Here is a 25,407-nt window from a genome sequence, read left to right as displayed (position 1 = left end):
AAATGAGTATTTTAGCTTTATGTTGTCAAGAGGTTTTTCAATGTACCTGTAATTTAATTTATAATAACGAGGGTAATAAAGAAATGTTACAGAGCCGTAACAAAGCTCTGCCTGATATGCCACAAGCTACCTGCTCAGTCTACTCAGTGTCTGGAGTATCAACAGAAGGATTTAATGCAGTCTTCACTGCTCTTGAAGATGTTTTCTGGGATAATGTGAAGAGAACTCGAGAACCAGAGGACATAGATTTAAGGTGAGGAGGGAAAGATATAATATTAATCTGAGGGGTAACTCTTTTACACAAAAGGTGATGGGTATATGGAACGAGCTGCTGGAGGAGGTTGTTGAGGCAGGTACTATCACAACGTTTACGAAACATTTAGACAGGTACATGGATAGGACACGTTTGCAGAGATATGGGCAAAACGTTGGCAGGTGGGACTAGTGTAGATGGGACATGTTGGCCGGTGTTGGCAAGTTGAGTCAAAGGGCCTATTTCCACAGCGTATGATTCTATGACTAACTCCAAACCTTTTCCCAAGCACATAAGTGCTGGTTGTTATTATACCTAGAAACAAGGAATTGCAGATGCTGGTTTACAAAACAAATGACAACAAAAGGATGGAGTAACTCATTGGGTCAGGGTCCATTCTGGAGAACATGGAAACGATACCTGTCGTACAGTAACAGACTCAGAACTGCCGGCTTTGTGTGATAGCAACTCCATCACTAGGAATGCCTCCTTCACTCAAGGGTTATGTTACCTCCAAATACGATAGCTTATCTATGCTTAATGTATCTACACAAGGTTCTGACACACTTAACAATGAAGGTAGTGGGCAGCACACTTATGTTTTGATATGGGTAACAGCAATGACAATAAAGTTTGCCTCAAGATGTAGTGCAAATCACTGAATATGATGATTTAAAAAAAAATATTGATGGAACAGCCATTTAAACCGGTGGGGAGATATAAAAAGCCAGTGAGTTGTAGTCTGGTGGGGGGATGCAGCAGCTCATTTTTGACTCTACAGAACTCCGAGAGCAGAAGCTGTCATGGGCAGGTGTCTTGTTGTCTTCCTCTTCACACTGGTAACCGGAGCTGTACATGCTCATCCAAATGCTAGCTTCAGATAACACCAACTCTTTGCTTTTGCTCATTGTTTTCAAACTGTAAAAAAAAGAACAAACTGTTACTGACCACCTCAATGTAAGTATCATGATGTGGCAACAAAAGATAGCAAATTCCTAAAAAAGATGCTGGTTTATACCAAAGGCACACACAAAGTGCTGGAGTAACTCAGCGAGTCAGGCAGCATCTCTGGAGGATATGCATAGGTGATGTTTCAGGTCAGGATCCAAATAGAGTCATGGAGTCATGCAGAGTGGAAATGGGCTCTGTTACCAAAGTTGCCGATCTGACCAACGTGTCTCATCTACACTAGTCCCACTTGCCACCGTTTGACCCTTATCCCTCTAAAAAGAAGGGTCATGACCCAAAACCACTTATCCATGTTTTCCAGGGATGCTGCATGACTTGCTGAGTTACTCCAGCACTTTGTGTCTTTTCTTTGTAAACCAGCATCTGCTGTTCCTTGTTTCTGCTTGGAGATACCAAATTCCTAATGTCTCACTGAAAATACCAAACCAAAATGATTTAGAATTTTCCAATAATAAATTAATCATTAAATGAAAGAATGTTCACAAACATTCCCAAATCTTATTTAATGTTTAATGTTCAGTAGATGCTTACAGAATATCACCTAGTTGCAAACATGAATTTCACAGTACCTCGGTATATGTGACAAATAAAGTACCAAACCATACCAAAGGCAAGGTAAATATTCAGGTAATATCCTTTGATTGCCTTTTCTTTTTAATCCATCTTGCATAGAATCACAGAATTATGGAACCCATAAGACCATAAGACATAGGAGCAGATGTAGGTCATTCGGCCCATTGAGTCCACTCTGCCATTCAATCTTTGCGGATCTATTTCTCCCTCTCAACCCCATTCTCCTGTCTTCTCCCTATACCTTTTGCTGCCCACACACCAGTCACATGCTAATCCCATTTGCCCTCAAAGGCCCCATATCCCTCTAATCCTTTCCTATCCTATGACCTGTTCAAATATATTTTAAATATTGTATTACTATGTGCCTACACTGGCTTCGCAGGCAGCTTGTTCCAAGTATTCACCACCATCTGTCTGAACAATCTACCCTTTAAATTTCTCAGCTTTCGCTTAACCCACTGCCCTCCAATTTTAGACACCCCTGCCACTGGGAAAATGAACTATCTTATTTATGAACTATCTTCATAACTTTGTAAATCTCTACACGGTCATCCATAAATCTCCCGTATTACAGTGAGAATAAAGTCATCCTATCCAATCTCTTCTTATACTGTAACTACGGCCCTCTATTCCAGGCAACATGGGTGAGAGGCGGTACACGTCTGTCCCGTACTCCAGGCCAATAGAAAGTGGCTCATCATGGCGACCGCTACAGAGAATAGCGGCCAGTTATCCCAGGCCAACTGGCAAACGCTGGTGCTAGGACATTGTTATATTTAGACAGGATTCTCACTTAGAGGCGTTCAGTCATAATCCGCCGGATGGTGGCTTCGCACCATTCACTCCCCAGTCGAACAGATACAGCAATTAAATAAGAGGTGTTGTAATTTGGGAAGTTGAATGTATGGGGAAAATATACAATTAATGGCATGACCCTTAACAGTAGTGCTGTACAAAGGGATCTTAAGGTTCAAGTCCATAACTCCCTGAAAGTGGCAACACAAGTAGACTGAGTGGTTAAGAAGGAATATGGTATGCTCATAGGTTGGGGTGTTGTATAAAAGTCAGAAAGTCAGTACTTGGTTTCGGCTGCATTCGGAGTTTTGTGTGCAATTCTGGTGGCCCCAGTACAGGAAGGATGTGGAGGTTTTGGAATGATTGGAATGCAAAGGAGGTTTGCTAGAATGATTCCTGGATTAGAGGGATTTAGCTACGAGAGGTTAGAAAGACTTGGATTGTTTTCTCATAAAAGCCGGATGTTGCAGAGAGACCTGATAGAAGTATATAAAATTATGAAAGACAAATAGGGTAGACAGTCAGAACCTATTTCCCAGGATGGAGATATCAGGTCTTGGAGATGTACAGGTCATGTGCACCTCCTCCAACCTCATGTACTGCATCCGATGTTCCTGATGTGGCCTCCTGTACATTGCTGAAGCCAAGGGTAGACTTGGCCAAAGAATTAACATCAACCAAAGATAAATTATTATTATACATTAATACTACAGATGGATGCCCAGACACTTTCCAACATACAATAGACAATAGGTGCAGAAGTAGGTCATTCAGCCCTTCGAGCCAGCACCGCCATTCACTGTGATCATGGCTGATCATCCACAATCAGTACCCCGCTCCTGCCTTCTCCCCATATCCCTTGACTCTGTTATCTTTAAGAGCCCTATCTAACTCTCTTTTGAAAGCATCCAGATAATTGGCCTCCACTGCCTTCTGAGACAGAGAATTCCACAGATTCACAACTCCTTTGGCCCCTGGTCCTGAACTGCCCCAACACCGGGAACATGTTTCCTGCCTCTGGCATGTCCAATCCCTTAATAATCTTATATGTTTCAATAGGATATCCTCTCATCCTTCTAATTTCCAGTGTATACAAGCCCAGTCGCTCCATTCTATCAACATATGACAGTCCTGCCATCCCTGGAATTAACCTCGTAAACCAACTCCCTCAATTGTCCTTCTGTAACAGAATGTCCTTCCTCAAATTTGGAGACCAAAACTGCAAACAATACTCCAGGTGTGCTCTCACTAGGGCCCTGTACAACTGCAGAAGGACCTCTTTGCTCCTATACTCAATTCCTCTTGTTTCTTACTATATTGGTTCATTGGTGTAAGGTTGATGTTGGAGGTGAAGTTTTTACTTGTATGAGAGAACATTGAACTCAATTAACTCTGTTACTCATTGATTTCTCTAATTTCAAGTAAGCCTTACTCTCTCCCTCCGTCCCTACCCCACCGTGCTGGAGATCCTGCTAGTGTCACTGTTCATATCCCTTTGTTATCACCTCCTCCACAGCCAACAATGGACCATTATGGGCTCGTTGGTCATTGGTGCGGGAAACTCCGATTTGTTCTGTATCTTCTCATTCCTCTGGTTTCCCTCTCCCCTGACTCTCAATCCGAGAAAGTGTCTCATCCTGAAAAGTCACCTATTTATTTGTTCCAGAGATGCTGTGACCAGCTGAGTTACTGCAGCATTTTGTGACTATCTTTGTTAGAGATCAGCATATGTAGTTCCTTCCTAAACATTCTATTTTATTTTTGATGGGGGGTCATGGGAGTGGTGTAATTGAAATCCCTTCTCCTGTGGTGTGAGGCAAACTCAAAGCCAAAACTTGGAGGAACAAGTCTGCTGCAGAGCCAAGTGCAGACTTGATTCCAGAAGCCAAGGAAGAAGACGGGAAGTTCACAGAATGTTTTCCACACATGAAGCTAACAGAAGAAAGGCTATCTGGAATTGCCATTGAACTAAACTTTCACTGTACCTTAACTGGTGCATGTGGCAATAAACTGACCTGAAACTTTGAAACCTTGAATAATGGAAGCGAGGTCATGTGCTTTTGAACAAAGAATACATTGCAGATTACCATCATGACATAAATAAATGTGGTGATAGGGATCCATCTGGTGCAGGACTCTGATTAGGACTCTTGGTTTGCAAATGTATTCTGTTCTGGTTTGATGTCATCTCTCTTAACATCCTTAGATTTTGGTTTAGTTTAGAGATGCAGCCTTATCTGAAGGCTGCCAGAAGATACAGCGGGATATAGTTCAGCTGTAGAAATGGGCGGAGAAATGGCAGATGGAGTTTAACCCGAGCAAGTACGAGGTGTTGCACTTTGGGAGATTGAATGATAGGCGAGAGCATATAGTTAAGGGCAAGACCCTTAACAGCATTGATGTACAAACCTATATTGAAGCAAGTTCATAGCTCATTAAAGGTGGCTACACAGGTAAATAGGGTGGTAAAGAAGGCATGTAGTATGCTTGCCTTCATTGTTAGGGGCATTGAGTACAAGAGTCAGGAATTCATGATGCTCCCTACAACTTTGGTTAGGCCGCATTGGGACTATTGCATGCAGATCCAGTCGCCCATGACAGGAAGCTTTGGAGAGGGTGCAGTGGAAGTTTACCATAATGCTGCCTGGATTAGAGTGTTTCAGGGAGCGGTTGGATAGATGGGTTGTTTTCTCTGGAACATTGGAGGCTGAGGGTAGACTTGATAGAACTATATAAAATTATGAGAGGCATAGAATCTTTTTTCCAGGGTGGAAATGTCCAACACTTAATTGCAAAGTTCCAAAGTGAAAGGGGGGGAGATGTGCGGCGTGTGTTACACTGAGGGTGGTGGGGGTCTGGAACACATTGCCAGTGGTGGTGGTGGAGGCAGATACGATAGTGGGGTTTAAGAGGCTTTGGGATGGGCACATGGAAATGGAGGGAATAGAGGGAAATGGATCATGTGCAGGCAGAAGAGATCAGTTCAGCTAGGCATCATGTGCAGCACAAGCATTGTAGGCCAAAAGGCCCATTCCTGTGCTGTACTTTACTGTACAGTGCTGTACCAAGTGTGAAGAAGGGTATCGACCAGAAACGTTACCCATTCCTTCTATCCAGAGAAGTTTCCTGTCCCGCTGAATTATTCCAATATTTTTTGTCTATCTTCAGTGTAAACTAGCATTTGCAGTTCCTTCCTAGACTGTGCTGCTCTATGTTCTATACAGCATAGAAACAGGCCCTTCGGCTCATCGACTCCGCACCAACCATCGATCACCCGTTCACATTAGTTCTATTTCATCCAATTTTCGCATCCACGCTCCACAAACTAGGGACAATTCACAGAGACCAATTAACCAACAAAACCGCATGTTTATGGGATGTGGGAGACAATCGGATCTCCCGGAGCAAACCATCGATGTCACAGGGAGAAAATGTAAACCCCACAAGACGTCACCCGAGGTGAGATCAAACCTGGGTCTCTAGCACTGTGAGGCAGTAGCTCTAACACCAATGCCACTGTGCCGTTCCTTGTTGGAAAATGTTAGCAAATTAATGTTATTTACTATTTAACGCTGTGCGCTTGCATTACTTTGGTCGGTTGCAGTATGCTGATCACATTTTACTCATTCTTTTCCCAGGTCTTTGTCATTCAAATGATACATTGGGTTGAATCATGCTCAGTGAAACTTGCCTCCACCCTAGTTTCTCAGAATCACTAAATTCTGAGTCATGGCCTTAATGCTGTAATCCTGTAAAGGCAGTATACAGTGAGTAGTGATCAGACCTAGTTCCGTCAAAGGTTTGTTCCACTGATTTCAAAAATATCTCTAATTAGTCACCACTGGGGGTGTGTGGTGGTGGGGGGGGGGGGGGGGGGGGGGATGTGGTAGGGGGTGGTGTGGGGTGGGAGGGAAGATGTGTATGTGGGCGGGGAGGAGTTTGCGGGGGGGGGGGGGGGGGGGGGGGGGGGGGGGGGGGGGGGGGGGGGAGTATTCAGTCAGTATTTACTTTAATGTCATTTTAACTGTACTTACATACACAGATGAAACGAAAAAATTGTTTCTCAATCAGTTCCCATCAGTGCGTTTAATAAAAACAGAATAAATACATATAGCTTTAAAAATTAAAATTACCATATCTAAAATAGGCCTAAAAATTGAAATAAAAACAGACATTCAGATCGAACAGTGGCTTTGCTTTGACAGGTGCCTAGCTGTCAAAGTATGGGCGAGGTTAGATGTGTTGGTGTATGATATATGGGGAGGGGACACAGTCCGTTAACCAGTCTTATTGCCTGTGGAAAGAAGCTGTGTAGCATCCTGCTGGTTTTGCAGCTGATGCTCCTGTACCTCTTCCCAGATGGCAGAATGGAGAAGATGTCATGTGATGGATGATAGGGATCCTTGATAATGGAGATGGCCCTGCTGATGCTCCGCTTTTTATAGATCTCTAACAGGAAAGGGAGTGGGGCACCAATGATCCTGCTGGCTGTCTTCACTATCCTGTTAAGTTGGTTTTGCAGCTCCCAAACCAGGAAGTGATGCCGTAGGTCAATATACTCTCGATGGTGCCCCTGTAGAAGGTCCTTAGATGAACAGTAGGGAGACCTGCTTTTCTTAGTGTCCGGAGGGGGTGGAGCCGCTGTTGAGCTCTTTTGATGACTGCTGTGATGTTGGTCGTAGAGGTCAGGTCGTCCGCCAGGTGAAGTCCCAAGAACTTCACACTGCTGATCCTCTCCACAGCAGCGCCATCAATATGCAGCGGAGTGTGATGGAGTTTTCCAGCCCTCCTGAAATCGATCACCATTTCCTTAGTCTTTTCCACATTGAGGGTGAGATTGTGAGATCTGCACCACTCCGTAAGCAGCTCCACCTCCATCCTGTACGCCGACTCATTGTTGTCACTGATGTTGCCATCACTGTTGTGTCATCAGCAAATGTGTTGATATAATTATTGCTGAGTCTGGCAGTACAGTCATGAGTAAGCAGACTGAACAGCAAGGGGCTTAGGACACAGCCTTGGGGCGAGCCAGTGCTCACAGTGATGGTTCTTGACGTCCGACTGCCCACCCTGACTGTCTGCTGCCATTGTGTCAAAAAGTTAAGGACCCAGTTGCAAGTGCCAGCGTCTACCTTCAACAGCTTCAGTGGGCGGGAGGAGGGATGTGGGGGGGAGGGTGGGGGTATGGGGTAGGGGGTGTGTGTGGGCAGAGCGGTTGTGGGAAGGAAGGGTGTGTGGGAGAGGGGTGTGTGTGGGCAGGGGCAGGGTTGTGAAGGGTATGTGGGGGGGGAGCGCTCGGAGGAGGGGTGTGGGGGCAAGGGCCATGGGGGGATGGCGTGTGGGCTGGCGGGAGGTGGGGACGGTGGAGGGGGGCAGGGGGGTAGCGCTCGCGCTCAGAAAAGAGAGGAAGAGTGGATAGAGTGCAGATCACGGGGGGGGGGGGAGGGGGGGGAGCCAGCAAGGGGGTTGGTGAAGCGCTGGCTGCTTCGCTGGTTGTTCTCATCCGCCGGGATCAGAGTCTTCACATTCCGTTTGGCGACATCGGCACCAGCTCCGAATCCGTGCCGGGCTGTGCTGGGCCTGGTTCAGCTGAGCTAGGTCGGGCTGGGCTGGGTCGGGCTGGGCTGGGCTGGGTTCAGCTGGGCTGGGTCAGGCTGGGCTGGGCCGAGTTCAGCTGGGCTAGGTCGGGCTGAGCTGGGTTCAGCTGGGCTAGGTCGGGCTGTGCTGGGTCGGGCTGGGCTGGACTAGGTCGGGCCATTTCCGGTCCTTCCCCCTGAAAATTGTGTCTGGTTGGAGACCTACGTCGGCCATCCAGAGCCTCCCGTAGCTGCAGTAAAGACGCAATGGCGCAGGAAGGGGTGGACCGTCCCGCGGAGTGACAGTAGAAAGGATCAATCGGCGCGGCGCTGAATAGCAGGAGAGGCAATCGATCTGCGCACGCTCATTTTTAAAGATTTTTAAATCCTGATAATGCTTCCCAGCTTCCACCGATTGGAACAAAACTTGGTGCAATCGCAGTACAGGAGAATGATGAGTAAGCTGGCGAAAAATCATAGTGCTATCGTGTACTGTTTTTGCGCAAATAGAATGACTGCCAAACCGGAAGATAGCAAGGTCAGAGTTTTAGTTATGTATAGATGATCAAAAAAGTGAATGAAATAAAAATAAATTGAACATAGAATGTAGAACAGTACAGCATAATGTCCTTGCATAATGTCTGTGTCGGGGTCAAGGAAAGAGCGTTCACGTCGCGGCCCTGTTTCAACCAATCTTTCCACCACCATGCGCAAGACGCACAAGAAGTGCAAGACAGACACCATTGTGCAGATGCCGAGAAGTGTGTTCAGCTCTGGCTGAACAACTTCTAATCTTGTGTGTGGACTCGATAAGAAGAAGAATGTCTGTGTCTAACATGATGCCAACCAACTCTTATCTGCCTGCACATAATCCATTCTCTGCATATCCATGTGCCAATCCAGAATTCCTCTATCGTATTTGGAGGAGTACTCTAGATTCCTAGAGTATCCAGGATACTACCCCTGTTTAGGACAGGATTTTTACATGAAGGGTGATGGGTATATGGAACGAGCTGTCAGAGGAGATAGTTGAGGCAAGTACTATCATAACATTTGAGATTTTGGACAAGCAGAAGGATAGATAGGTTTAGCAGGTCCAAAATTAGAAGTAGAAACAAGAAATTGCAAATGCTCGTTTACACAAAAAAAAACACAAAATGCTGAAGTAACTCAGTGGGTCTGGCAGCATTTCTGGAGACCATGGATAAGTAATTTCAGATTGGGACCCGTCTTTTTAGAGGGATATGGACCAAACGCACGCAGGTGGGACTACATAGGGTAATGGGTGTATGGAACCAGCTGCCAGAGGAGGTAGTTGAGGCTGGGACTATCCCAACGTTTAAGAAACAGTTAGACAGGTACATGGATGGGACAATTCTGGAGGGATATGGACCAAACGCAGGCAAGTGGGACTAGCGTAGCTGGGACATGTTGGCCGGTGTCGGCAAGTTAGGCTGAAAGGCTAGATGTGGCATGATGGTCAGCATGGGCAAGTTGGCCAAAGGGCCTGTTTCCAAGCTGTATAGATCTATTACAACAAAACTGACATATTGTTATGCCAGGGTCCAGTGTGCAGGATTATTTACTGAAGTATATATGCGAACAACAAGTACAAAAGTGAAACAAAAATTGAACCAATCTTATAGAAATACCTCTTTCCCTTTAATTCCAATCTGTCCTTGCCATGTTTAGCTGCTGTAATCTTTAAAAATTTCTCTCTGCACATGTTATTTTGTTATTAAATATTCATGTGTGGCTCCTAGTTGTAATTAAATAGCAAGCTACTTTTTGAATTCATGCATTGCAAATAAAGTAAACAAAAATATTTTTGGAAACAGGAAGGATTTCAATTAAAAAAATTGCTAGCATTTATATTCTAAATTTTGCAATCTAATTAAATTGGAATGAATGACACAGACACCAGATAATTAATCTGTAACTCGTAAAAAGGTCAAGATTTACTTAAGAATTAGCCTGCTGCAGCACACTTGCTTGGCCCTCATTCTTGAAATTATGTTTATGCAGCACAAATTTACTCACAACTTTTAAAAAAAGCATTTTGCCACGGAAAGAGCTTCCTACTTAATCACTTTCCCGCATATTTGGAGAGTGCCAAACTTCATGTAGTCTCTGCTCCGATCTGTTGTGTTTTTAAGCCATGTCTCTTTTTTTCCTGGTTCCAGTTTCCTGTTATAATTACTGCTTTTGACAAATATACTGCGTCGATTTACCCAAAATACTGTGGACACATCGGCTTGTTGTTCATCAACACCGGGCACTTTAATTCTTCTGAAGCTAAAACCATTCCACTGTCAGTCTGATAATCCTAAAAAGACAGGAGTAAATTAAGCCAGGATCGATACCTCATTTTGTTATAACATCTGTAAACCATTTAACAATTTGAAGTATGATTTGTTCACTCATGATAATAACTCGCATTTAAGATAATGGTTTTGTATCAATCTGGAATTGTAGGTGGGATATATTGTGTTCCTTGCCTCACTGACAAACATCCCTATATTGTTTCAACAATTATAAATTAGCAAATGTAAGTAAAAGCGAGTTGAATTGTAAGTGAAGCATTATTCATGCATATTCCCGAAAGAAAAAAGTGTAATGTGGATAATGAACAAGTGGATAACGTGGAGAATGACTAATTACGCACCTTACTTACATTAGGCTTGTATATAGTAAATGGTAAAGTCAGTCGTACAGCATGAAAACAGGCCCTTCGGCCCAACTAGCCCAAGCTGACCAAGATGCCCCATCTACTGTACATTAGTTTCACCTGCCTGTGTATGGCCATATCCCTCTAAACCTTTCCTTTCCCTGTACCTGTCCAAACGCCTTTTAAGTGTTGTTATAGTACCTGCCTCAACTGCCTCCTCTAGCAACCTGTTCTATATGCCCACCATTGTAATGTAATTAAGTTATTTATTACTATTACAAGGTGCAACTGATCTTAATAGGTCATTATCGAGGGTTTTCTATCTCTGTCCAATTGTTTCCAAAATTATTCCTGAACTTATTCCTCCACAATGTAGACAAGAAGTGCACTTCAATTGTTGATTATCTTATATGGGGGAGTTTTTCAATAAAAGTTTTAAGATTGCATTTCATAGCTTGAGCATGTGACCATTTGGCTAATACAGAAACAAGGAAATGCAGATGCTGATTTACACAAAAGGACACAAAGTGCTGGAATAAATCAGCAGATCAGGCAACGTCTCTGGAAAAAATGACGTTTCCTATCTATGTTCTCCAGAGATGCTGCCTGACCTGCTGAGTTTAGTTTAATTTAGAGATACTGCATGGAAATAGGCCCTTCGGCCCACCAGGTCCGCACTGACCAATGATCCTCATACATTAACACTGTTCTACACACACTTAGGACAATTTACATGTATACCAAGTCAATTAACCTACAAACCTGTACGTCTTTGGAGTGTGGGAGGAAACCAAAGATCTCGGAGAAAACCCATGTGGTCTCAGGGAGAACTTACAAACTCAGTACAGGCTTAATCATCATACTATTTATTGTCTTTGCATCGTTTCTTGGATGGCTCATTTGCAGACCGGAAAATACAATCTCTGCAATCTTTTCCTCGTTTTGCATAAGTTGCCACTTTCCACGACGCGCCGACCAATTTTTAGGATGTCGCGTAAATGAGGCCCTAGTGGGACAGGCCCTTAAGGATCAGTCTCAGGGCTCTTGCCTACACAACGTTTTGCTGGCCAAACATTCCCTTGCATCTTGACAACGCAAACTTGGAGTGCTCAAGTGTGGTCTGCCCAGAACACTGCACAATTTAATCACAGCTTCTTCTGACTGTAGACTTTTCAGGATAGTTTGCTCTGGAAAAAGGTTTGAGTTGCTTTACGATATTTTAGTGGCACAGTGGTGCAGCCATAGAGCCGTAGCGCCAGAGACCCAGGCCAATCCTGACTATGGGTGCTGCCTGTATGGAGTCCGCACGTTCATCCTGTGGCAGCTGCATTTTCTAAATGGCTTACCCCTTATTCTTAAACTGTGGCCCCTGGTTCTGGACTCCCCCAACATCGGGAACATGTTTCTTGCCTCTAGCTTGTCCAAATGCGGGCGACTATATCAAGCAAATAATTTCACTGTGCTTTCATTCCATTCCATTCTCCTTGTCGGCAGACGGTCATCTCCTCCTGCCTTCCACTTCCCGAAAAAGTAAGTACAGGTGGGAAGTCACCACAGTTTTGTGGATGTAGGGGACAAAACATGTACGTCTAGCATAGACTAAGCATATTTGCAAGATTATTTGGTGTACTGTGTTCAGTTTTGGACACCCAGTAATAGGAAGGATGTCGTAAAGCTGGTAAGAGTGCAGAGAAGATTTACAAGGATGTTGCCAGGTCCTGAGGGCAGGGCTCTGAGGAGAGGTTGGACAGAGTAAGAGTGCAGGAGGGTGAGAGATGATCTTATAGAGAGAGGTGTATAAAATAATGAGGGGAAATAATAGGGTGAGGGCACAGACTCTTTCACCCAGTGTATGTGAATCAAGAACCAGAGGACATAGGTTTAAGGTAAGAGGGGAAAGATTTAATAGGAATTTGGGGGAAAACCTTTTCATCCAGATGGTGGTAGGTGCATGAAACAAGCTGCCTGGGGAAGTACCTGAGACAGGTAAAATAACAGCATTGAAACGACTCTTAGACATGTACCTGGATGGGAAAGATTTAGTGGGATACAAGCCAAATGGAATTAACTTAGATGGGGCATCTTGGCTGTGCTGGGCTGTGAAGAAGGTCACTTTCCATGCTGTATAACTCTACAACTCTACGATTCACTACATATTTCCCAGACAATTATACATCATTGCCACAAGGAGCACGATTTAATATATATGCTGGCACAGTCATGAGTAAAAATGACAATTATTTGTACATGGATATCATCCTTGTTACATTTTGTCTACTCATATCTACTCCAATCACTAATTGGTTTGGAGGAGGTTGAACAGCTAATTTAAAAGGCAGTTCAGGCAGTAGTTTTCCTCCCATTCCCCTTCCTCTGTTCTTTTCCACGTGCATATCCTTTGATTACCATTTCCATCATTAACCTGCCGTCCCCGGATCATTGTTATGTCTGGTTCAGTTCCTTGTGTATGCCATTTTACATTTCTACCTTGTTTTTATAATTTTGACTACAGACTCAATTTGGTCCCATTTTGACTGACATACATTACATTTTGAGAGGCTAACTTGAACATTCTTGTTCTGAATTTTGTTGTTGGTTTTATAGAACATGCTAGATGTTGTTTAATATGGAGATCAAATTTCTTACAGTTTGTAGAAAGAATATAATTTTCAGAAGTCAAAAGTTTCAGAACTTTTGAAGTTGAAAATTAGGTTAAGATAAAACTTCATCTGTTTTAATCAAACCTAACTACAGAAGCATAATAATAATCCATAAACTGCAACAATGCTAGGGCAGAAATCATTTTCAACTAGATATATTTATAATCATATTTGATTTGATTTATTTCTTTGTTATCAAAGCATAAGGTTTTCAAAACGCAAAGGGAAAAGGGAGAGACTTTTTACATCCCCAAAAGAGTCAGAGGGAAACCAGAAGTGATTCGGTAAAGTTTGTCATAACACCGCAGATAACATCTTCCATTGTAATATGGGGAAGGATGCTTGCAAAACTATATTGTAAGTCTTAAGTTTTGAAACTGAGCCAAGGCTATCAAACAATACACAAGTCAGAAGAAAACTTACATCTGTTAATGTTGTAAGCTCAAGTGGTAACTCTTCAAATGTCTCCAAATTCTGTGGCCGTTTGTTCATACGAGTGTTAATATATCTGCAGTAATAGCAACATTGCAATTAAAGTGGGGCTGCATGTCAGGTTTTCAATAAAATAAATTCTGCTTCTGAACTATTGGTTCACTAAGATAAAACAAGGATTTCGAAAAGACAGGTTTGTTTTTTTCCTTACAGTATTCGTAGATTAAATTTTGAAAAGTAAACTGTTACAATTTTGCTCAAGGTGTTTTGGGTTTTATAGGTCTTGCTTTGTTTAATATTGAAATCAAATTTGTCTTGCTATATTTACTTACAGTTCGCACAAACACTACAATTTGTTTCTGACGAACTTTTGATGTTAAAACTTAGATCAAACTTTTCCATACAATCTGGCTTTCCTGCCTTTTTTTTCAATCTTCCTTCCCATCAGCAATGCAATAGGCAACTTAAGATGTTAGTAGACATTGCATTTCCCGGTAGTTCTTCTTGAGTTACGCATTTACTCAGAGTTTTTTTCAGGGATTAAATAATTGTACTGAGTAGAAATAAGGAACTGTATATACTGGCTTACAAAAATGGCACAAAGTGCTAGATCACCGCAGTGGGTCAGGTAGCATCAACTTTTTAATAGAAGCATAGAAAATAGGTGCAGGAGTAGGCCATTCGGCCCTTCGAGCCTGCACCGCCATTCAATATGATCATGGCTGATCATCCAACTCAGTATCCTGTTCCTGCCTTCTCTCCATACCCCCTTTAGCCACAAGGGCCATATCTAACTCCCTCTTAAATATAGCCAATGAACTGGCCTCAACTACCTTCTGCGGCAGAGAATTCCAGAGATTCACCAATCTCTGTGGGAAAAAAGTTTTCCTCATCTCGGTCCTAAAAGATTTCCCCTTTATCCTTAAACTGTGACCCCCTTGTTCTGGACTTCCCCAACATCGGGAACAATCATCCTGCATCTAGCCTGTCCAACCCCTTAAGAATTTTGTATGTTTCTATAAGATCCCCCCTCAACCTTCTAAATTCTAGCGAGTACAAACCGAGTCTATCCAGTCTTTCTTCATATGAAAGTCCTGACATCCCAGAAATCAGTCTGGTGAACCGTCTCTGCACTCCCTCTATGGAAATAATGTCCTTCCTCAGATTTGGAGACCAAAACTGTACGCAATACTCCAGGTGTGATCTCACCAAGACCCTGTACAACTGCAGTAGAACTTCCCTGCTCCTATACTCAAATCCTTTTGCTATGAATGCTAACATACCATTCGCCTTCTTCACTGCCTGCTGCACCTGCATGCCTACTTTTAATGACTGGTGTATCATGACACCCAGGTCTCGTTGCATCTCCCCCTTTCCTAATCGGCCACCATTCAGATAATAATCTACTTCCCTGTTTTTGCCACCAAAGTGGATAACCTCACATTTATCCACATTATACTGCATCTGCCATGCATTTGCCCACTCACCCAGCCTATCCAAGTCACCTTGCAGCCTCCTAGCATCCTCCTCACAGTTAACACTGCCCCCCAGCTTCGTGTCATCCGCAAACTTGGAGATGTTGCATTCAATTCCCTCGTCCAAATCATTAATATATATTGTAAATAGCTGGGGTCCCAGAACTGAGCCTTGCGGTACCCCACTAGTCACTGCCTGCCATTGTGAAAAGGACCCGTTTACTCCTACTCTTTGCTTCCTGTCTGCCAGCCAGTTCTCTATCCACATCAATACTGAACCCCCAATACCGTGTGCTTTAAGTTTGTATACTAATCTCTTATGTGGGTCCTTGTCGAAAGCCTTCTGAAAGTCCAGATATAACACATCCACTGGTTCTCCCTTATCCACTCTACTAGTTACATCCTCGAAAAATTCTATAAGATTCTTCAGACATGATTTACCTTTCATAAATCCATGCTGACTTTGTCCAATGATTTCACCACTTTCCAAATGTGCTGCTATCCCATCTTGAATACTGATTCTTGCAGTTTCCCCACTACCGACTTTAGACTAACTGGTCTGTAATCCCCGTTTTCTCTCTCCCTCCCTTTTTAAAAAGTGGCGTTACATTAGCTATCCTCCAATCCTCAGGAACTACTCCAGAATCTAGAGAGTTTTGAAAAATTATCACTAATGCATCCACTATTTCTGGGGCTATTTCCTTAAGTACTCTGGGATGCAGCCTATCTGGCCCTGGGGATTTATCGGCCTTTAATCAATTCTATTTACCCAACACCACTTCCCGGCTAACCTGGATTTCACTCAGTTCCTCCATCTCATTTGACCCCCGGACCCCTGCTATTTCCGGCAGATTATTTATGGCTTCCTTAGTGAAGACAGAACCAAAATATTTATTCAATTGGTCTGCCATGTCCTTGTTCCCCATGATCAATTCACCCGTTTCTGACTGCAAGGGACCTACATTTGTTTTAACTAATCTTTTTCTCTTCACATATCTATAAAAGCTTTTGCAGTCAGTTTTTATGTTCCCTGCCAGTTTTCTTTCATAATCTATTTTCCCTTTCCTAATTAAGCCCTTTGTCCTCCTCTGCTGGTCTCTGAATTTCTCCCAGTCCTCTGGTAGGCTGCTTTTTCTGGCTAATTTGTTCACTTCATCTTTTGTTTTGATATTATCCGTGATTTCCCTTGTTATCCACGGTTGCACTACCTTCCCTGATTTATTTTTTTGCCAAACTGGGATGAACAATTGTTGTAGTTCATCCATGCAGTCTTTAAATGCCTTCCATTGCATATCCACCGTCAACCCATTAAGAATCAATCGCCAGTCTATCTTGGCCAATTCACGTCTCATACCCTCAAAGTTACCTTTCTTTAAGTTCAGGACCCTTGTTTCTGAATTAACGATGTCACTCTCCATCCTACTGAAGAACTCAACCATATTATGGTCACTCTTGCCCAAGGGGCTGCGCACAACAAGACCGCTAACTAACCCTTCCTTATTACTCAATATCCAGTCTAGAATAGCCTGCTCTCTCGTTGGTTCCTCTACATGTTGGTTTAGAAAACTATCCCGCATGCATTCCAAGAAATCTTCCTCAGCACCCTTGACAATTTGATTCACCCAATCTATATGTAGATTGAAGTCACCCATTATAACTGTTTTACCTTTGTTGCACGCTTTTCTAATTTCCTGTTTGATGCCATCCCCAACTCCACTACTACTGTTAGGTGGCCTGTACACAACTCCCACTAGCGTTTTCTGCCCCTTAGTGTTTCGCAGCTCTACCCATATCGATTCCACATCCTCAAAGCTAATGTCCTTCCTTTCTATTGCGTTAATCTGCTCTCTAACCAGCAACGCTACCCCACCTCCTTTCCCTTTCTGTCTATCCCTCCTGAATATTGAATATCCCTGGATGTTGAGCTCCCAGCCTTGGTCACCCTGGAGCCATGTCTCCGTGATCCCAACTATATCATAGTCATTAATAGCTATCTGCACATTCAACTCATCCACCTTATCACGAATGCTCCTTGCATTGAGACACAAAGCCTTCAGGCTTGTTTTTACAACACTCTTACCCCTTATACCATTATGCTGAAAAGTGGCCCTTTTTAATTTTTGCCCTGGATTTGCCGTGCTGCCACTTTTACTTTTCACCTTGCTACCTATTGCTTCTACCCTCATTTCACACCCCTCTGTCTCTACGCTCACACATTTAAGAAACCCTTTCCCTTTAACTCCATCCTCCACTATCCCATTCGACACCCCACCCCCCTTTTTCCAGTCAAGGCGCTTTTTTGGACTGGGCCCGACCCAAAACATGACCCATCCACATTGTCCAATGATGCTGCCTGACCTGCTGAGATACTCCAGCACTTTGTGCCTTTTAATGATTGCATAGATTCATGTTTTTCTCGGATTAAATAACTACTTAACCCCGTTTCATTGTGCAAATTTGTTATCAGTTACCATTTGTAAATGTTACAATCCATTATAAGAAGTTCAAAAAAGATAATTATTTCTGCTTCATGCGAGAGAACCCTAAGGTTGAGTTAATTAATCTTAGTTTGTCCGATCTTTAAATAGGCCCGGGGGTTAAATCAGCCTTGAGCAGAATCAGCACGAGTTTAATACTGCCTTCGCTCTTGTTAAAGAACAGACGTGGGAGATGTCGCGTCAATAAACATCATAGAACTGAGTCAGAAGCAAGCTCTAGTTCTGGAGACTTGAACAAAGCGCTCTTTGTAAATTAACTCTGCAACTCATTTCAATGTCTGTCCTTTTGACCAAATTTTAAGTAAAGACTTTAATTTTCCAGATAAGAAAAGTACCCAAAACTTACCCAAAGCTTCCCGTACATTTATAATTAAATTTTGAATTCTCCATTTCTTCGCCCAAGCACGAGTCTGGTGATGTTGGGACTGAAAAATTAAACCTATTTGATACCAGCATGTCTCCCAGCGGGGTGTAGTCCTTTCCATCCTGCCAATCACAACATATCTACATATTACTAAAACTCTCACCTTGTTTGTTTTCTATCAATCTATCTCTCTGTGCACGTATGTGATCCCGGAACTACGCCAAAATGGTACATGATAGCGCTAACTTTTTTGCACCACCCTATTCACAATTGTCCTATGATGCTCTGTGTCAAGTTTCATTCAGATCAATGTTATATTTCACAAGTTATTTCACATTTTTTAATTTAAAAAATCCAAATTTGAGAAAAAAATCTTCCCTCTGCAGCTATGACTTCACAATGCGATTGCCTACCAGCTACGATGTTGCAATCCTGGGATACTCAGTCCTGCAATATTGCAATCCCTTTTTTTAATATTCCTGGCAGCAAGTATATTCCTGGCAGCATATTGTGACTTTAAAAATATTTTAAAATCACAATATACTGATTGTTTTTTAAAGTTTAATATGAGGGCGGGTGAATAAGGCAAAATGAGCAGCCCCTGTGCAGTTGGGAGCTATGGGTGAGTGGTGGAATATTGCATTGGAGGAGCGGGTTGCGTTGGGGAAACGGGTGAGTGATGGAATATTGCCTTGGGGAACCTGTTGCGTTGGGGGACCAGGCCTCCCGTCGTGGCTATGGGCGAGTGGTTGAATATTGCATTGGGGAAACGGGTTGCATTGGGGGACCAGGCCTCAAATGTGACAGGGACCCAACGGGTCCCACTTGAGATACCGATCAAAAAAGGCCCTTTGGCCCACCGAGTCCACGCCGTCCAGCGATTACCCCGTCCACTAGCACTATCCCACACACTAGGAACAATTTACAATATTCTATTATCTTACGCTACAAACCTGTACATCTTTAGATAGTGGGAGGAAACCGGAGCACCCTGGAAAAACCCACGTAGTCATGGGAAGAATGTACCAACTCCATAGGGACAGCACCCGTAGCCGGGATATCTGGCACTGTTAGGCAGCAACTCTACTGCTGCGCCACCGTGTAAAATATAATGATGTTTTTAAATATAATGATGATTTAAATGTTCTATTTTGCAACCGATAATAGTTTATGATGATACTATTCACCAATAGCACAAATGGGAATGCAAAAGCCGCAGATGCTGGAAAACCAAAATAAAAGCAAAAACAGGAAATAATCTGCAGTCCTGCAGCATCTGTGGAGAGAGAAACAGAATTAATGTTTCAGGTCACCGAAAGAACATTGACCGGAAACATTAACTGTCCTTCCTTCTTCACAGACCTGCTTGTTTTTTTCCTTCATTTTCTGTTTTCATTTGCAATAGCAGCTCCTTGCTGAGGCCAGCAATGAACTGAACGGAACTATGTTCTGTTTGGGGAGGAATCAGAACATAAAGCATAGAACATAAAAAAGTACAGCACCGGAACAGGCCCTTTGGCCGATAATGTCTGTGCCAAACATGATGCCAAGATAAACTATTCTCATCTGCTGCTACATGATCCATATCCTTCTATTCCCTACGTGTCCATATGCCTATAAAAAGCCTCTTAAAAGCCACTATCATATTTGCCTCCACCACCATTCATAGCAGCTGTTCCAGGCACCCCCAACCTTTAAACTTTGCCCCTTCACCTGGCAGCTATGCCCTCTTGTTGTTGATTTTTCCACCCTGGGAAAAAGATTCTGACTGTCTACCGTATCTATGCCTCTAATAATTTTATATACTTCCATCAGGTCTCCCGTCTCCCTCTGGTGTTGTGGAGAAAATAACCCGAGTGTGTCCGATCTATGCAACAGTTTCTTAAATTTGTTCTTCACGACTCCTTAATACCTGCTGAACATTTGCTTGTAATAAATCTCCGAGTCTCTCCACAAGCTTTGTGAAAGTTGGCCGCTGTTTGGGATCACTGTGCCAGCAGTCGAGCAATGTTTGGTAGCTGGAACAGACCCAACAAATATTTAGCTTCATTATGTTTATTTTTAACATTTAATGGCAATGTAAAATTAGCTGTAAACACCGTCTATAAACATCACACCAAAATCAATTTAGTTTTACACAAGCAATCCCTTTCCGATATCCCAGAAATGGAGTTTCATGGCAAATTGGTTGTAGTCTTAATTGAGATTCTCAATGATAGTTGGAAAAAATAGGGCATACCCCTATAAAACAAGGCAACAATAGTCACCCAGATTGCGTTGCTATATTTGGTGCGAAATTCAAATAAACATAGCTACTCTGACCCTCAACTTTCTTATCCACCTCTGATTCATCTCCTTTAGTTTCCCTGACCAACAAAAATCCATGCTCCATTGATTATTTTAAAACATCTGCTATTTTACTACATCTGTGGAATAAGCTCTCCTTCACATCTCAGCTGAACAGCTCTAATTTTATGTGTAGGAAAGAACACGAAGGTAGACACAAAATGCTGGAGTAACAGCGGGACAGGCAGCATCTCTGAAGAGAAGGAACAGGTGACGTTTCGGGTCGAGATCCTTCTTCAGGCTTCAGGCTCTAATTTTATCAAGTGTTCTTCCTCTGGACTCCCCCATTGAAGGGAACAGAAGATTGGACTTATTAACAAATAACACAGCACACACGAGATACTTGGACAACAATTTTAAATATGAGACCAGCAAGGAAAATGTTGCATGGGTCAAGTCTGGAGTAGATGTTTTTCCTGGCCACTTAGGAGAGAAAATTAAAGTTGAAGACTACAAATACTGCAGAAGGGGATTGAAAATGTGACAGGTTGGCCTTCAATTCAATTTTAATGACCCTTCAGCAAAAAACAAAGTGCTGGAAGAACTTAGACGGTCAGGCAGCATCTGTAGAGGGAATGAACGGACAACGTTTTGAGTCGGGACCCTACTTCAAACTCCAGACGTAATGCCCCTTGTCAGATTTTCACCAAGCAGGCAGGAATACACTATCCTGCCCCACTTTTTCCTTTCCCCTCCCCCTCCCACTTCCCTTCTACTTATATTCCTTCCTCTGGCTTCATAATTCACTCTTCATCTCTCCTCATATCACAGCCTTTAGTCTTCTTCTGCTGACTGGTTAAAATGCTGTATTGTCTTTCTGCTGACTGGTTAAAATGCAACTAAAGCTTTTCACTGTACCCCAGTACCTCAATAAACTAAACTAAACTAACTAAACCAAGTAAATTTATTTTTATTGCTCACCCATCTGTATATCAAACTACCTCCTCATCTGTATCTACCTATTACTTGCCTGACTTTGTCCCACTCCCACGTCTCTTCCAGCTTTCTCTCCCCTATTACAATCAGTCTGAAGAAGGGTGGTGACCAACAACATCAGCTGTCCATTTTCTCCAGATAAGCTGGCTGACCTGCTGAGTTACTCCGGGTTATATTTTATGACTTCCAGCATGACGGAAGGCAAACTACCTGGGTCTTGACTTTTAAAAATCTAGCAATTGCTTTGTTCCTGTCAGCCAGCTTACATTTCTGGAGTTGAATAGTCGGGAGCTCGCATCCTTGTGCCCTCTTTTAATCTTCGGCAAAATTCCTCATCGATCTGGACTCCTGGGTATGGCGATGCACCTGGAGGAAACATGCAAGTAAGACTGTGTTTTAAGAGTAAATCATAAGGACACCAAACCTATGTTGAATAAGATCGGTCCAGAACAAGATAATATTAGTGCCAGATTTGACAAAGCTCAGAAAGTAAGTTTGGCAAATTGGTGGGGTGAGGAGGCAGAAATATCAATTTTTAAAAAATCATTGTCACCCCTCAAGTTAATTCTAGTTAGAGCAATCACTGGTGTGAAACTGGTGATTCCACAAAAGCAAATTTCACAAAATAATATTTTCTATGCCTGAATACAGATGTACAGAAACATGAATTATCCTGTACCGTATCATTGATTCTGGTTTATAAAAACCAGAGAAGCTGACCAGAAGCTTAAGAAAGGGGAATCTCTGATAAGAAAATAGAACCATACAGTCGTGCAGGTTGGAAACAGACCCTTCGGCCCTCCCAGTCTATGCCAACCACCGATCACCCATTCACACTGACCCTACATTAATCCCATTTTATTTTGCCTATTTCCCATTAATTTCTCCCAGATTCTGACACTCATCTATATACTCGGGCAGTTCACAGTGACCGTTAAACTACCAACCTACTCATCTTTGGGAGAAGGGAGAAAACTGGAGCACTTGGGGTACGTGAATGGGACAGGAACTTGTCACATGTTAAGCTACAACCATATGCAATGCACAGAAGTGTGTAGTTCTTAATCATTTACTTTTAATCAGGATATCCAGAGATTTGTGCCCTCATATCTCAAAACACCTTCTCTTCAATCTCTGCTATGCAACAAGTGAGATAATTTGTCTGGCTGATAATTTCTGGTGCTGAGAATTGTGTACAGAGGACTGTTGGTAGAATGAACCATCATTACACTCTAAAAAAACAAATATTGTTGGGCAACTCACTTTTAGTTTAGAGATACAGCACGGAAACAGGCCTTTCAGCCCACCAAGTCCGCACTACCCAGCGATCTCCGCACATAAACACTATGCTACACACACTAGGGACAAATTTTTACACTTTAACCATGCCAATTAACCTACAAACCTGTATGGTCTTTGGAGTGTGTGAGGAAACCGAGATCTCAGAGGAAACCCACTTGGTCATGGGGAGAACCTACAAACTCCGTACAGCAGACCCTGAGGTCGGGATCAAACCCGGATTTCTGGCGCTGCAAGCACTGTAAGGCAGCAACCCCACCGCTGTGCCACAGTGCTGTACCTGAACTAGTGTCTGACAATCTGAAGATGTGCGTGCAGATATTTGAACTAGTTCAAAATGATTAATGGACAATGAAATAGAGGAGGATGAGGCAGGTGAAGGCTGTTAAGAAGCCCATTGGAAAGACTGAGTCAACCAGGCTTTGAGAACGGGGGAGGTTTTGAGACAGGCAGCATTTCAGGTTGGGACCGTTCTTCAGACTATATAGCTCTGCTAATCAAATAGCTAATTATAGTTGGTCTTGGGACACACAGACGTGGGGAACTATCAGAGTCCAATAGAGATCTTATCTATTATATATTAATATTATTTATTATCTATCTTGCTGTTAATTATTCCATAAACGCCTGAAGACTCTTCTCCTTCGTTGACTTGCGGTGATCATCCATGGTCTTGTCAAACAACCAGTTGAAGTAATGGGACTGGATTATATCTGCTGCATTCCCCATTTATTACAGAGAACAACAGGGGATCAAGCAGCCTATAACCCACCAGTAGTCAGAAGCTATCCTATCTATAAGCCAGACATCAATTTTAGCAAAGACCAAGCAAATGCAAGATGGTGGCTGCATAAAAATTAGATGCATTGGAAGGATGCTGAGCCATTTTGAACAGTCTATCAAGATTAATAAATTACGGCATATTAGAATTTTACTTAGTAACAAGCATGCTGCAGTTACATTCAATTTCATTTAGATAATGTGTTATTTATAGATGACTATCATGATGACTCATGATTCATATTCATAATGGGTTCAATATGGGGCCTTGAACATTTTTGTATGTCTTACGATGTCAACTGCACCACCCTCAGTTTTATAGTTTTATAACTATTTTCCAACAATCGGGCAGCAGTAGAGATGCTGCCTCGCAGCATTAGAGACGTGGGTGCAATGCTGACCTTAGATCATCTCTGGTTGCCCATTCTTCCTGTAACCTTGTGGGTTTCCTGTGAGTGCTCAATTTCTTCCCACATCCCAAAGATGTGCAGGTTGGTAGGTTAATTTGTCCCAAGTGTGTTTGAGAGTGGTAGAATCTGGGGGATAGTTAATGAAAATGTGTGGAGAATAAAATAATGGGATTCATGTTGGAATAGTGGGTTGATAGTCGGCACAGAATTGGGAGCTGAAGGGCCTGCTCCATGTCGTATCTTCCTATGGCTCAATGAATATCCCAATTGCAAGCTGGTAGGGATGCATAGAATTAAACTAATATCGCACAAGAGAAAGTTGATTTCATAGGGATCACTTCACAGCTGACCACAATGTTTAGGCTAACGTAATAGATATATCACTGGGGTGAAGTTTGGTTTAGGTCCTTTAACCTACGTGCCGTTATGATCATACTGTCAATTTTGACTAATTCTATATTGCAGAACTGAGGAAGCTCAGAGAGATCAGACCATTGTGGGGCTGGAGGAAGTTACAGAGATTCATAAGGATGTGGTTAGGGTAAAAGGAAGCGTCAAAGGTCAAGCACGGCCAGTCTGTTAGTCAATACAATTCAACTAGCGCAGGGGTGTGTGTCATTGCCGAGTCATACTAAACAGAAAATACTTTGGAGATACTGAAAAACTTATTTTTATCAGCAATGTTGGGCAGATTATTGTGAGTCAAACAACTGCGAATCAAAATAAAATATTTCATATTCCAAACCACATGTCTATGTAAATATAAATATATAGACAGCTTTGCACTAAAATACTGTACTCTTTATCCTTCATCTGTGCACAGTAGACGGCTTGATTTTAATCATGCATAGTCTTTCCTTGACTGAATATCATGCACACTAAAGCTTTTCACTGTATTTTGGTACATGGCAACAATACACTAAACTAAATAATCTGCATGTATTTGCATGCCAATCAATGTGCGCCAGTAAAGCATCCTGCACCTCAATACAATACATAAATGTAGATACTGCGACGTACCTAAGGAAAATATTTCCCACAGTAAAACTCCGTAAGACCAGACATCACTTTGAGTGTTGTAAACTTTGTCAAATATAGATTCGGGGGCCATCCATTTGAGAGGGAGCCTTGTCTGCAAACATTGATGAACAAAGTTATTGACATAAACCAGTCACAAAATGCTGGAGTAACACAGCGTTTCAGGCAGCATCTCTGGAGAATAAGTGACATTTTGGGTCGAGACCCTTCTTCAGACTGAGTCAGGGGAAAGGGGAACGAGAGATATAGATGGTACTTAGGACAAATGAATGGAAGATATGCAAAAAACAACGATAATCAAGGAAATGTAGATCGCACAATGGTCCATTGTTGGC

The 25,407-nt window shown here is 42.7% G+C and overlaps 1 protein-coding gene across 1 annotated transcript in view; it reads right to left on the bottom strand.

Annotated features, from left to right (window-relative positions):
• Positions 1 to 41: 41 nt before the first annotated feature.
• Positions 42 to 25,407, bottom strand: part of flt1 (fms related receptor tyrosine kinase 1) — a 132,277-nt gene continuing 106,911 nt past the window's right edge. Inside the window, exons 24-30 of the mRNA XM_055636891.1 lie at positions 25,055 to 25,166; positions 21,812 to 21,911; positions 20,176 to 20,281; positions 18,246 to 18,385; positions 13,918 to 14,002; positions 10,398 to 10,492; positions 42 to 1,171 (exon numbers count right to left, since the gene is read on the bottom strand). Coding sequence (XP_055492866.1) covers positions 955 to 1,171; positions 10,398 to 10,492; positions 13,918 to 14,002; positions 18,246 to 18,385; positions 20,176 to 20,281; positions 21,812 to 21,911; positions 25,055 to 25,166 — 855 coding nt within the window. The 3' untranslated portion in view covers positions 42 to 954. The remainder of the gene's footprint in view (positions 1,172 to 10,397; positions 10,493 to 13,917; positions 14,003 to 18,245; positions 18,386 to 20,175; positions 20,282 to 21,811; positions 21,912 to 25,054; positions 25,167 to 25,407) is intronic.

This window comes from Leucoraja erinacea, chromosome 6, assembly GCF_028641065.1.
Source record: "Leucoraja erinacea ecotype New England chromosome 6, Leri_hhj_1, whole genome shotgun sequence".
NCBI lineage: Eukaryota > Metazoa > Chordata > Chondrichthyes > Rajiformes > Rajidae > Leucoraja > Leucoraja erinaceus.
The sequence above is the reverse complement of the archived record's forward strand: the minus strand, read 5'-3'. Positions and strand labels throughout refer to the sequence as shown.